The 13,650-nt window shown below is 34.4% G+C and overlaps 2 protein-coding genes across 4 annotated transcripts; both read right to left on the bottom strand.

Annotated features, from left to right (window-relative positions):
• Positions 1–2,212: 2,212 nt before the first annotated feature.
• LOC136269937 (lipopolysaccharide-induced tumor necrosis factor-alpha factor homolog) lies at positions 2,213–5,654 on the bottom strand. Its single transcript, XM_066065842.1, has 3 exons — positions 5,627–5,654; positions 4,060–4,330; positions 2,213–3,187 (listed from the first exon to the last, which is right to left on the bottom strand). The coding sequence occupies exons 1-3, from the start codon at positions 5,652–5,654 to the stop codon at positions 3,049–3,051; spliced, it is 438 nt and encodes a 145-aa protein (XP_065921914.1). The 3' UTR covers positions 2,213–3,048.
• LOC105324323 (small COPII coat GTPase SAR1) lies at positions 5,267–8,174 on the bottom strand. Of its 3 annotated transcripts, none has more exons than XM_011423389.4 (6): positions 8,155–8,174; positions 7,439–7,555; positions 6,977–7,042; positions 6,404–6,507; positions 6,126–6,254; positions 5,267–5,793 (listed from the first exon to the last, which is right to left on the bottom strand). In XM_011423389.4, exons 2-6 carry the CDS (start codon positions 7,530–7,532, stop codon positions 5,686–5,688), a joined length of 501 nt encoding a protein of 166 aa, XP_011421691.3. In that variant the 5' UTR covers positions 7,533–7,555; positions 8,155–8,174; the 3' UTR covers positions 5,267–5,685. The 3 variants fall into 3 exon arrangements, with proteins under 3 accessions (XP_011421691.3, XP_011421690.3, XP_065922808.1); XM_011423388.4 differs by lacking the exon at positions 8,155–8,174 and adding an exon at positions 7,796–7,968; XM_066066736.1 differs by lacking the exon at positions 8,155–8,174 and adding an exon at positions 7,763–7,818.
• Between the last annotated feature and the right edge of the window lie 5,476 nt (positions 8,175–13,650).

Genomic DNA, 13,650 nt, shown 5'->3' with positions numbered 1-13,650 from the left:
GGATGCAGATTCCGGATTCGAAAATCCGGAAATAGCTTCCGTGTCCGCGTACAGTCCTGATGACAATAGTGATGACGACATGTTTTGATATTAGAGCTGCTTGTCAGTAGGGAAACATGACATTAATTTTAATTTTTTTTTTTTTTTTTTTTTTTTTAGATTTGTTAGGGTTTTGACATAATTATGCTCTCACCCATTCTAGTCCAAATAACCCCAACTGTTGAACTTGGCAAAAGTTTTGTTCCGAGTTTGTGTTAATGTACTAGACTAAGTATTGTTGATCGTTTTTTTGTTTTTGTTTATTAACTGAATATTCCTTTAACATATTCAGGCGTATTTGCTTTTTTTTTTTTTTTTACAATGTACTGAAATGATTTAAACAAAATGAAGACACAGAATGCACTATCTCCCATTAACACGTGTACATGTACGCCAATGATATTCCACACAATCATGTACATGATGACGGCAAATTACTTCCTGTTACGAGTAACGTTGAAATAGTTTAATTTGTTATCTTGTTCATAATAAACTCTAACCAAAACAGACTTGAAATTGCATTGTATACTACATACATGTTATCATAACATGTATGTAGTATGGGCGAATTACATTGTAAAGTAATGCATTACATTACCATTACTTCATGAATTTGGGCATTAAAGTACCATTACCATTACTTGATTTTCTTGAAGTAATGCATTACATTACCATTACATGAGTAAAGTAATGCAATACCATTACCATTACTTTGTTTTAAAAAGTAAAGCTAATAAAGAGTTTGTGTAAATATTTCAAATATAAAACACTCTTTAACATATCTACAGTTTCATGTTCAGTATCAGGTTCAAATTCAATGACTATACAAGAGTCATTCTTTATTTGCTCAATATATAATTATCTTGTGGCATTATGAACAACATATTACATAAGTAAAATGATATTTATAGACATTTGGCATGATACAATGTAGGATACGAAATAGAGACACAGAATTACATGCATAACAAAAAAAAAAACAATTTATGGAATAATGTTGCGGTTATCAAAAGCTAAATAGAGATATTTCCCCAGATTACACAAATCTTTATAATTTTGGACACTTAATTGTATAAATTCATAAACAGATGGTTTTTCCCAGTTATATTTCTTAAGATACGGTATTTTAATCATATTTCTTTCTTCTGAGGACACTTTAAGACAAAAGACTGCTGTTGCACTTTATGATCAAAGTTTTAAAGGGTTCATCTTTAACTGCATCCTGTTAGTTTGAAAATCTTCCCAGCTATACTAGATAAATGTTTTACAGGAGCAGTCGAAGCTTGGACTGAAAAGTACTGTTTTACGATCTTTATCTTAGGATATATTAAGTGCAATAATAGAAAAAATACATGAATCTTGTATTTTCTATCAGTCCAAACTAATGTACTTAATATACGAGAGAGAGAGAGAGAGAGAGATAGAGAGAGAGAGAGAGAAAGAGAGAGAGAGAGAGAGAGAGAGAGAGAGAGAGAATAAGTAAGTAAAAATATTTTCAAATGGGTTATAATACTGGATGTGATATTGATTTTCATCATGGATGGACAGTGCATTCATTTTGCTTTTAAAGGTGCATGTCTGTCTCCTATTCTATTGGGACATAGTGAAAGGATGGGGATTGGGGTGTTTAGCACTTCTTATAACAATAGATTGTTTTGATACTTAGATTATCCTGGGGGGGGGGGGGGGGGGCAAAATGTGTTGTTGACACATTTCTTATTGAAGTGCAGACTAATTAGAGTAAATTGTTTAAATGATTAAAACTCTTAATAACAACACTCTTGAAAATGTTATGAAATTGTGCTGTTATATTTAGTAATATTAACAATTAAAAAATGAATCTTTAAAAATCTTTTTAATAATACAATTAAAACATTTTTATCTCAATAATTATTTCTTTCTTCTTTAAAAATAAATTTAATAAAATTCAATTTCAACTATTCATTTATTCATCACATTTTTTAAAGTTAACATGCATAAATAAGCATAGTAATGCAAAGTAATGCCATGTAATGCCAGCATTACACTAAATTTTGGAAAGTAATGAATTACATTACCATTACTTGTAATGCTAATTTTGTGGCATTACACATTACTTGCATTACTTTGAAAACATGTAATGCATTGCAATGCATTACCATAACATTTAGCATTACCCCAAGTCTGATGTTATGATACAAATTTGACGAAGCACAAGACAATTTACAACACGTTTCCGAAATTTATGTGCGTGGTATATGTTTTTTATGTATTCGTAAGGGTAAGATTTTGTAAATAAGAAACATAACAAGTTTGTTTCATTAGTAATAACACCTAATCTTTTATTGACATCGTATATAATTATGCTGCAATCTTATATTAGATACTATTATCTAAACTATATATGATGCACGTTTTACACGATTAACACACGCCTTATCAGTAGTACAATTTTAACGAAAAGTCGCGACCAACAAGCAATTCAAAAATGAGTAAGTAAAATCATGCAAGATCATAGTACCACAACTTGGCATCAATAGCGATTCAAAAACATTTTTCACATACATTTTACAAAATATTGAAAATTAAAGAATCTTGTTTAAGCTCTCGAAAATGTGATGTTTACAATTCATTGATAGTTTTTTGTAAAAAAAAGTTTTTAATGAACTTTTTTTACTGTGCAGAAGTTTTGCTCGCTCTGCATCTTATTTCCGGACTTGTCATAAATAACCAAAATAATCAATGACACCAAAGTCTCACTTCAGATTAGCTTAAAAATGTTATTGTCTATGTTCAATAGCCACCACCTTTAAAGAATGTAATATTATAAATGATTGCAATTCCATTAAGAAATCATACGTAAGCGTACCATTTTCATTTTCCACGTACACTTGAAAATTTTAAACATTAATACAGTAGCATGTACCAGGTTTTATTTATATCAACATTACTCAAATAAAATAAAATATTGAACACTTTTTCAATTTATATTAAGCATTTGAGATTGTTCCAGCGTCGTTCCTGCTTTGTTTACTGCTTTATGTATTTTCCGACCACCTTATGACATTTTGGACAGGTGTGAACGCAGTCCTTGCAGCCTTCCAGGTAAAAAGGTATCAAACAACATCCCAGCCGGCACCTGTCATAAACCAGTACAATATTACAGTATCTATATTATAGATAAAACCCACTTACACAGTAACCAAACAATACAAAACAGTGATACAGCTGTTGCGGGCTGGCCGACAGGCTTCGAAACACCTCCAGAATTGATAAATAAAAACATCAAAAGTAACGTTTTCACAATTTATATTACACGAAATTTGAAAACAAATTCATGGGCTGAAAGTCGTCGTCAGGGCACTGGTACACCAAACTTCACAGGTCACTCCATTCCTGTACACAAACACTACTCAGTATTCGATATTCGGGACCTCAGAAGCCGTGTCTGTATTATAAAATTAGACAATTGAACTACAGAAACTGATAATATCAGGAAGAACGTGCATGTGATTTTACCCGGTCCAAAGAGAGCCAAAAACCTAAACTCAGGTGGATATATACAGGTATCGAGGGGTACCAGAAAGGGTAATAGAATGATAGGTCCAGTACAGGATAACTAAAAATAGAAGACAAATTAAAACAGTATCGTAAATGTAACAACAGCAAACAGCTACTTTAACTGAAACGGGTGAAACATTGCAGCATCAAACAGAGGAACAGTCACAGACACCACAGGGGCCTAGCCCGTTTTGACATTAATTTCAATGGAACCATAAATAAAGACTTTCCTTATTTATGGTTACATTGAAATTAGGGCTTGACCCCTGTGACAGAAACCAAAACGGTACAGTATTGATATTAAAGTAACAGATAAATACAGTTGGTGTAAAAAAAATCAAAAAGGAAGTAAGAAAAGGTAGAGTATTAAAGAACAATTCATATATTTCATTAATCAGAGAACCAAATAAATTTTTATTTTCATTAAAAGACAATCTATTTAAGTCTCTTTTAATAATCTTTGGTTCATCAATCATTTACCCGAAAACCAGAAGAATTCTACAGATAATCCAAGTCATACTGCCTGTCACAAACGATATTTTGGTGATGATCGGATCGTGACAGTTAGGACAGGCCATGGAGATAGGAGTGTCCCTGAAAACCGGCCCAGGGTCCGACTGTAAGTGTATAACCGTTGATCGGTTAAAAACTGCAACGATTGACCAACTTTGTATTATAAATATTTCATCACCACCAGCATAGAAATTATTAAAAAAACAAGCTTTCTCGTGATATTCAAACGTAATTCTTTCTTCAATGGAAAATTATTTATATTTTATTTTTGTCTTTATTCCAAAAGGACACGGTTGATAGCATCATCTCTTTTGTTTTGAAATATTTTATAATAAGTTATTTACTCAACACGTTTGATTAAAATTCTATGTAATTACACTAACCGCCTGTCCCGATTTTTTAAAGCCTTAATTGTGAGTAGTATGCTAAAATCGCTGTTGACACAATTTTATCCATGGGTTCATTTCACAAAATAACTTCACATGCCTTTTTTCACAGGCCAAAACAAAAATAATTTAAAATTCTAATAAAACTGGACAGCTAATTACAGTTACAACATTTTTCAGTGTTAAATCATTCCGTTCTGCAGTGTAAGAACTCTAGCTTTCAATATAGTTTCTGTTGAAAGATTTTTTGGATTACCTGTTGTTATCCCGGTTAGTTAAATCATTTTTTAATGTTAAATAAGACTGGCTGACTACAATTTATTTTGTTCGAGCAAAGCTTAAGAAAATGTGGTAACAAAGAAACGACACAACAAGATGACAATGATAAATCAAAATTGAGAAATCATTCATTCTTGAAAGTGAATAATATTCGCTTCTTTAACATGTACTTAATTCTCATCTGTTAATCTTCATATTGATATAAAATAAAGTAGAATAACCAAAATGCAATGTGATAAACATTTGGATCGGAGTTTTTGCAATGACCGGTTCAAAATACAAAATTGAATCGAATTCTAAGGTGAAAGGCATCGATCGCTCTAATTGTCAAAGCAAGAGTCTTGTAAATGACTTATAATTCTTGTAAGTGATCACAAGAAGTTATTTATAAATATATTGTATTGTGTATATATTCAATTAAATAACAAAAATGTGTAACTAAAGAACATAACCATAGATGTTATATTGATTCAAATAAATTGATTGACAGAAGTATAAGGAGACGGGAATGACTTTTACCGCCTTGGTTGCAGTAAGGTTTTATTATTCAAATCAACAGTACATATATATTGAAATAGGCAACATTAACCACACGAGGCTAACGTTATCATTCATATTTTGTCGCAAAGTCGACATAAAGTAGTACACGCATATAATGTATATAAACAACTATGACGAAATAAAGAATATTTCATTTAACAAATGTATGTACCGCCAGGCTTAACTGATAATTAAATGCATTTATTTCTGCATTATTTTTTATTTCTGCATTATTTTTTTATGATCGATGAAATAAATGGTTTAGTGTTAATCGTTTTATTATTTTCTCAATGAAAAACTCTGTTAACATTTCATATCAATCTTGCTACTAATCACTCGCACAAAGAAGTCTTTCATCCAGTTAGTAGCAGTTTTAAAATTGTTCATCCTATAGCTGAGCAGCGAGCCACCGGAAGGCGTCTCCATAACCCTGACGGTAGAGCATGCTGGTCATAAATAGCTGGCATTGTCGACCCTGCTGATTGTTTTCACCGTACTAAAAAATCAAATTAAATAGATATTGTAAAGTATTATATATAATGAATAGGTAAGGATTCCTAAAGTCTCGGTAAGATACTCTTGCATAGTAAGATACCTCATAATGCTGTACGTACCAACACTGTAGACTAATCATGCCACTGGTATATGTAGGAGCCAATAGATAATTATTACATTTCATTGCTCTTTTTATTGCATATAACTAACATTATGGAAAAAAACAAGCTTCTAGATAAAAAAAAAACTTATTAATTAATAAAGGTTGATACCAAAGGAATAGAAACTGTCTCATGGACATGTATTAGACTACATGTAATTAAATGTTCTTACTTTCTGAACATCTTCTTGTATTTCGAGATTTTCTAATAACTCTACCCTGCCATGACATCCTGGTTTATCCGTTTTATTCCCCAATATAACTACGGGAACGTCTATTGGCAAATCACTCTCTAATATACCCTGGAATTAAATAATAGAAATTGTTAATTAAATATGGCCTTGAATATAATATTAACATCATTCTTATCATATAATCATTATATTCTTCTTAAGCAAAATGGATGTCGTGCCAACACGAGGACACCAATGCAAGAATAGATGTACAACACCTTTAGTTGTGTTTTCGCTTCCGATATTCTGATTTTGTCGGACGCATCAACAATAAACACTACTGCGTTCATGGCAGGCATGTAGTCCTTCCAAAGCCTTCTGGCTGCAATTTGATTGAATCCCAGATTACATATAAATGACGACCTTATTGAAAACACAAGCAATAAGTAAAATATGAGGAATTTTTAGAGATTTTTATATAGAATACTTACTTAATACATGTACTTAACATATTAAAAGTATATTGATATGGAAAAAACGGTCATACTGTGAGTTTTGAATTTACTGGGGTGTAAATACAAAGTTTACAAGTCGTAAATTTTGTGTTTACATCCACGCAGTAAATAAACAATTTACAATATGCCAGATGGTAATATGTATATGGTTTTATTTAAAATATGTTAATATAACTTTCATTATGATCAAGATAAAACAATTATCGTGTGTGCATGAATTCTTAATTTGATTTATTTTTGGGTAGCTAAATATATACGTCTACTAGATTCATTTACTAAATACTGTATAATGTGTATACACTTACAAAATACGTAAAAAGCACCTGTTATACATACCCATTTCATGACCCCCTAAATCATACGCTGTAAACGTGATCCCGCCAAGTGTCATCTCCTCTGAAACTGAATCAAAATTAATAGATTGGTTACAAACGTATGATTGTTGTTTATACGATCTTGTTTTGATCCGACCTCTCTTACATGTAGTTACATGTATCACTGCAATCTAACCGAAAAGATAAACAACTAAATACACAATAAAAGAAAAAAAACCTCAATTTATTCTACAAACTTTCTAAGAAGACTTGAAAATACCCCCCCCCCCCCCCCCCCCATTAAAAAAAATACCACGAGAAAAAACCCACACGTGCACGTGCTAAAAGAAATGTACTTGGCTAAAGATATCGTTTGGTTTTTTTTTTTCATAATTTCTTTAGATTCTATTTTTTTCTCTATATTGACAATTCTATATTGATTTATAAGAAGATGCGATTAAATGAATTATTTATATGTACATACCAGGTCGGGCGGTCGGTGAGTGTTGAACCAGTTTCCCATGTTTAAGAAGAGACAGCATAGTTGATTTTCCAGCGCTGTCCAACCCTACTATCATTAGTTTGGCCCGCTTGTAAAATCCTGTTAAAAATTATATTTACGTAATAAATACTAGTTTGAATATCTAAGTAAATTTCATATTCATGTATCCTCACACAGCTGTCTCTTTTCTCCTATCTGCGAAAACGTGGTAAAAGTGAAAAACTTAACGTAAGAAAACACAATTTTCCATTTTTAAGAGTGAAGGTATTACAAAAGTATTTTATTTCAATAAATACTTGAAATTACTTCAAGCTGACTTATTTTCAAAACAAATCTCACCAAAATAAAAGAGAATATCCCATATCCAGTTGAGAAACATTATGATTTTTAGTTAGTAGAATGATCAATAAACAAAATATATTTTCTAGCTGTATTTATAGTCGGAGTTTAAAATGCCACGCAAATAACGACCTCGTAAACGGATTTTATTTTTGTCGGGCACACGGTGTCCAAATCCACGTGTTTTCTTTGCTAGAGTTATCGTTCCTTTGTTATTGTTGTGAAATACTGAACTTTTTTAATTGGTCAAAATTGTAAACAAGCCAACACGACTAATTCGTGTTTTATAAAAATAATGTCAACAATATCATATCTGATATTTGTAAAAGTAAAATAAGACGGATTAAAATTAAACTTACACGGATCGCCAGCTCTGATGTCATACATGTAAATATAAACCGTGTATACATAACGTGTACCAATGAAATTTTGGCGCGTTGAAAAGTACAAATTTTATTACGATATTTAAGATTCCATTGAAATTTTTATTTACTTATTGATAATACTGCAGTAAAGGTTGTGAGGAATAAATTGAATTTAAAGAAAAAATACATCATTTACATTTGTCGTCATACATGCAGCCACTGATAGTATAATCTGACTATCAAAGGTAAGATATGCTTATTGAATATTTATAGCAATACATTTTTGTTGACCAAATAATAATAATAATGAAAATGAATTATTGTAATTGTAAGTTACTGTTATACATGACAGCGGGTTTAATGTTTCGTAGGCCGTTTTCAATCGTTTGTTAGAAATTCAAATCAGCTTTTAGTAAAATCTGTGATTTTGTTCTTGAGCGGACGTTTATTTGTAAAAAATTGAAATGCATTACTTTTTAAAAACTCTTGTCTATACGAAAAGCATCTATCAGATAATTTGATGACCGAGAGGATGAAGTTTTCTATAATTTTTTTTTTATGAATTGTAAGCCACTGGGTGTTAAATTAAAAGTGATTTACGCAACATTTAATTAAACAATATATTTTTGAACGACTTTAATATTTGTGAAACATGATATGAAACATTAAAATTAATTTCTTTACTGCATATATATTCATCAACCAACGGAAAGAAAAAAAAGAATCAAACGTGTATCTTGATAACAATACTAGAATTTATCCTGATCCTTTGTTTAACAGGTGATAAGTATGTCTTGTGCAGTTGTGGTGCTGTGTACAGGGTGTGGTGTGGGTCCAATTGCACCACAAAGCCGCGGGGACAAAAAGCACGTCCGAGACTTTCAAATCTTTATTCAGAACCGACAGATAAACAGTACGCCGAACCCGATGTTCGAGCCCGACACAAATTACAATACATGCACTACACTACTCCCCTTTTTCTAAGGAAAATGTCACACAACAACAGTGTTCTGAAATGAAAATTAGTCATTTGTTCGAGGATAATCATTCATCAGCTAAAATAAACACAATTTAAATGTTCAAATAATAATGTCATTTTAAGACGCATATCTGGATGGAGGTTTAATCTTCCTTCCACGCCTAGTTGTCGTATTCGTGGTCGTACAGTCATCCTCCAAGTTAGTGTCTCGACACTCCTCTGCAGAATCGTCTTTTAAATTCATGTCCTCGCCAACATCAGGTAGTTTTGGTATGACCTTGACCTCAGTGTTTTTACTTTGGGTGTTTTCCTCACCGTGATTTTCAAGGTCCTTTAGTTGGATTACCTGCTCCCTCCTCTCATCAAACTCCATACAGTACTGAAGCTGTCTTCGAGCTTTCGAAATCCACCTAGGCACCGTTTCTAGAAGGCAGGGCTTGAGACGATCATGATGTAGTATTGTAGAGCCCTTCTTTGTAATGACTTCATATAATACTTGGCCAAGTTTTCTGGCAACAACTGCTGGACCCTTCCACAATGGCTGTAACTTTGGGCTCTTTCCAACCTTCTTAGCATCATCTTTAATGTATACTAGATCACTAGGATTGTACGACTTCTCATGTGTACGCAAGTCATATAAGCGTTTTTGACCTCTTGATGCACTTTTCAAGTTTTCCCGAGCTATATTCTCACACTTTTTCATAGACGATCGCAGTTTATCTATGAAGGGAATTTCATCTTCCTCTACTGGGGTTAAACCAAACATTACCTCTTGTGGAAGATGAACCTCACGACCCAACATTAGTCTGTTAGGTGTAAGGCCAGTGCTGGTGTGAGGAGTACTTCTGTATGCTCCAGCAAGCAGAGGGATATGTTCGTCCCAATTATCTTGATTCTGGCTGACAAAGCATCGCATCATTTGGAGAAGAGTCCTATTAAATCTCTCTACCAACCCATTTGAGGAGGGATGGTATGGAGTTGTTCTTGTCTTTGCCCAGCCCATTAACTCTGCTAGTCGTTTCATCAATTCACCATCAAAATTCCGCCCTTGGTCTGTGTGGAGTTCTAGGGGTACTCCAAAATGAGCGATAAAGTCCTTCACTAGAACACTGGCTATGGACTCTGCAGTTTGGTCAGGTAGTGGATAACACTCTGTCCATTTAGAGAACTGATCAACTAGTACAAGAATGTATTTATTTCCTTGTTTGGATATGGGGAATGGTCCTAATATATCCAGCTGTATTCTGTCCATTGGTGATCCTGCACAATACTGTTGCATCAAAGACTTGTTTACTTTGTTAGCCTTTTTGCTTAGTGCACACTTTTCACATGCACCTACAAAAGTTGTCACATAATCTGTCATGTTATACCAGTAGAAGGATTGTCGAAGGCGCTGTATAGTTCTTTTTATTCCAGGGTGCCCTGATAATGGTGAGCAGTGAGCAATTTCCATTACTTCGCCCTTCATTGCATCTGGCACTATAAAGAGTTTTCGGGTTTCTTCAGGAAATTCCCATCTGTAGAATAGGCAATTATTGCTCAACAACAAGTTTTCTCTCATCAGCCAAAAGTGCCTCAGACCTGGTGACTCTGCAAACATTTCCTCTCGATGTTTTGGAAAGTCTTGCTCTATCCACTTAAAAATCTTACATAGCTCTGGATCATCTCTTTGTTTCTGTCCCAATTCTTCATTGGTGTAAGCGTTGAGGGATATCTGGGGACTGACCTCCTCATCATCATCACCATCATCAGACTCATCCATCCTTGTTATTTGGCAAACAGTTTCTGTCTCTTCATCCTGCTTGGGGACACTGTGTCCTCCAGAGCAAGTATCTGGGTCAGAGACATCACAAGATGGGTTCCCATGATTTGTTTGGTTTTCCAAAAGTACTAAACTGCTATCACTCTTGACAGCGAGGGGTATGACATCATCTACATCAGAATGAAAGCGAGACCACTCCTGGTGAATTTTCATGCAGTGTTTACAACCACCACAAGGCAAGTCAGATACGCTTGATCCAACAGTGTAACAGTCACACTTTGATTGCTCTGAAGGGTATCTAGACAAGGCATCTGCGTTGCCATGGTTTATGCCTTTTCTGTGTTGAAAAACAATGTTGAATTGGCTCAGGTGTTCTAACCATCGCGCAAGCTGCCCTTGAGGAGTCTTAAAACGATACAGCCATGTAAGGGAGCCATGGTCAGTACGAACGATGAACTGTCTGCCCAAGAGATAGTGTTTGAACTTCTGAGTGAATGTGACAATAGCAAGAAGTTCCTTGCGTGTAACACAGTACTTTGATTGTGCTGGGCCAAGACGCTTACTAGCATAGCTAATTACCTTCTCTGAGTCACCCTGCAACTGTGAAAGTACTGCTCCAATTGAGTAGTTGGAGGCGTCTGTATCTAGAATGAATGTATTCTTAGACAGTGGGTAAGCCAAAACAGGTGGAGAAACAAGCTTCTCTTTTAGAACATCAAATGTTTTCTGTTGCTCAGCTCTCCATTTAAATGTCACACCCTTCTTTGTCAATTGGTACAGTGGTTCGGCAATCTCAGAGTACTTATCAATAAACCTGCGATAATAGTTGGTGAGTCCTAGAAAGGATTGTACATCCTTAACACTCTGAGGCTGAGGCCAATTTTGTACTACCCGAGTCAGTTCAGGGTTGGCCTCTATTCCATCTGCGCTGATCCGGTGCCCCAAAAACAATACACTTCGCTGAAAAAAATGGCATTTAGATGGCTTTAGCTTTAAGTTGCTCTCTCTAAATCTTTGAAGCACTTCCTTGAGGTGCATGATGTGCTCCTGCATGTTGCGGCTGGCAACTATAACATCATCTAAATAAATCAATACCATATTCCATTGCAGACCTTTAAGAACACACTCCATTGCTCTCTGAAATGTCCCCGGGGCTCCACACAGCCCAAAAGGCATGCGAGTGTACTCGAAGAGCCCGTAGCGGGTTATAAAAGCTGTTTTTCTCCTATCTGCTTGATCCACTTCAATTTGATGATATCCTTGCTGGAGGTCTATAGTTGAAAAAATGGTAGAGCCAGCAAGGGTGTCTAAACATTCTTCAATATTAGGGAGTGGATATGAGTCTTTCCTGGTGACATCATTCAATTTTCTATAATCGATGCACCATCTGACTCCGCCATCTTTCTTTCTGACCAGAACCACAGGTGATGCCCAGTCTGAAGTTGAAGGTACTACAACTCCACTGTCAAGAAGACTCTGCAAGTGTTGTTCTTCCTCTTCTTGAAATCCTAAGGGTGTTCGCCGCACTGGTTGGCGCACTGGTGACGCATCTCCTGTAACAATCTGATGGGAAATCTTGGAGAAGCACCCGACATCATTGGCATTTTTAGCGAAAACATCCTGATAGTTCAGTAACAATGTTTTTAGTTCCTTGGTCTCTGCCTCTGAACATCCCTTTGTTGTATTTTCCATTAATTTCTCCAAATGTAATGGTACATGTTCGACACTTCCTTGACCCTGTTGACTACCTTCCACATCACTAGGTGGCTCGTAAAAGTTGTTTTGCTCTGTCTCAGCCTCCACTAATTTACCTAAATGTGTACCTGCAGGCAACTTTAGTTCTTGGGGGGTTGGGTTAAAGGACAGGTGACACAATCATAAAAACATTGACCAACAAGTTAAATTGTGAGTGGGACACAATTTCTGCAAAATTTTCCTTATTACTCTCATCTGTTTCACAGCTATTGCTGAATTACTGAGCTGATGGGACGCGTGACCTCAATATGCATATCTGAAGCCTCTGAGATCGGAAACCTTCGGTGCGACGTAATAGCCGACACAGTGCCCATTCGCTGTATCTTTCACCCATAGGGATTTCTAACTTCCTTTTATCTAAAATCTGAAGTCATTAACTTTTGCTCATTGCTATTAAAAGGTTTAAGACCCTGTATATAAACAAAGTTATTCTAAGCCTAGAAACCCCATTTCTGTTTCCTCAGCAATTATGAATAGGAGTAAAAATTGTGACCTGTTCTACATATTAACTTTTAATTGATCTATGTGTTTCATGCTGGACAAAATATGTCAGATGTTGGATTTTTAAAAGATAAAAATCATCAAAAACATGGAATTATTGTTTCTAAAGAAAAGATTTTGTTTTGTCAACACATAGTAAGTGATACCGTATAGAGACTTTTCGTAACCAGGAATTTCACTGGGTCTTAAACCCTAAATAAACACTAATTAAGTTAATTGGACTTACTAAAGGATTTTTTGATTTAAGAAGTATTACCAGAAATCCTGGGTACCTTTAATGTTTGTAAATTTCTTTAGTTCCACAAAATCAGGGGTCTACCTTAATCTCAATACTTATAACCCAAACATCTTTTTATTTCATTTTTAGTATGGTATTTGATCATGTTTGTTTATTGAAATTTAATTAAAAGAACTACCAATTTTCATAATCAGTAAAGACTGAAGCAGTAGTTTTTGGGAGTTGATTTTATTCAACTCTTCTATGCACTTACTC

This window comes from Magallana gigas, chromosome 7 (genome assembly GCF_963853765.1).
Source record: "Magallana gigas chromosome 7, xbMagGiga1.1, whole genome shotgun sequence".
Lineage (NCBI taxonomy): Eukaryota > Metazoa > Mollusca > Bivalvia > Ostreida > Ostreidae > Magallana > Magallana gigas.
The sequence above is the reverse complement of the archived record's forward strand: the minus strand, read 5'-3'. Positions and strand labels throughout refer to the sequence as shown.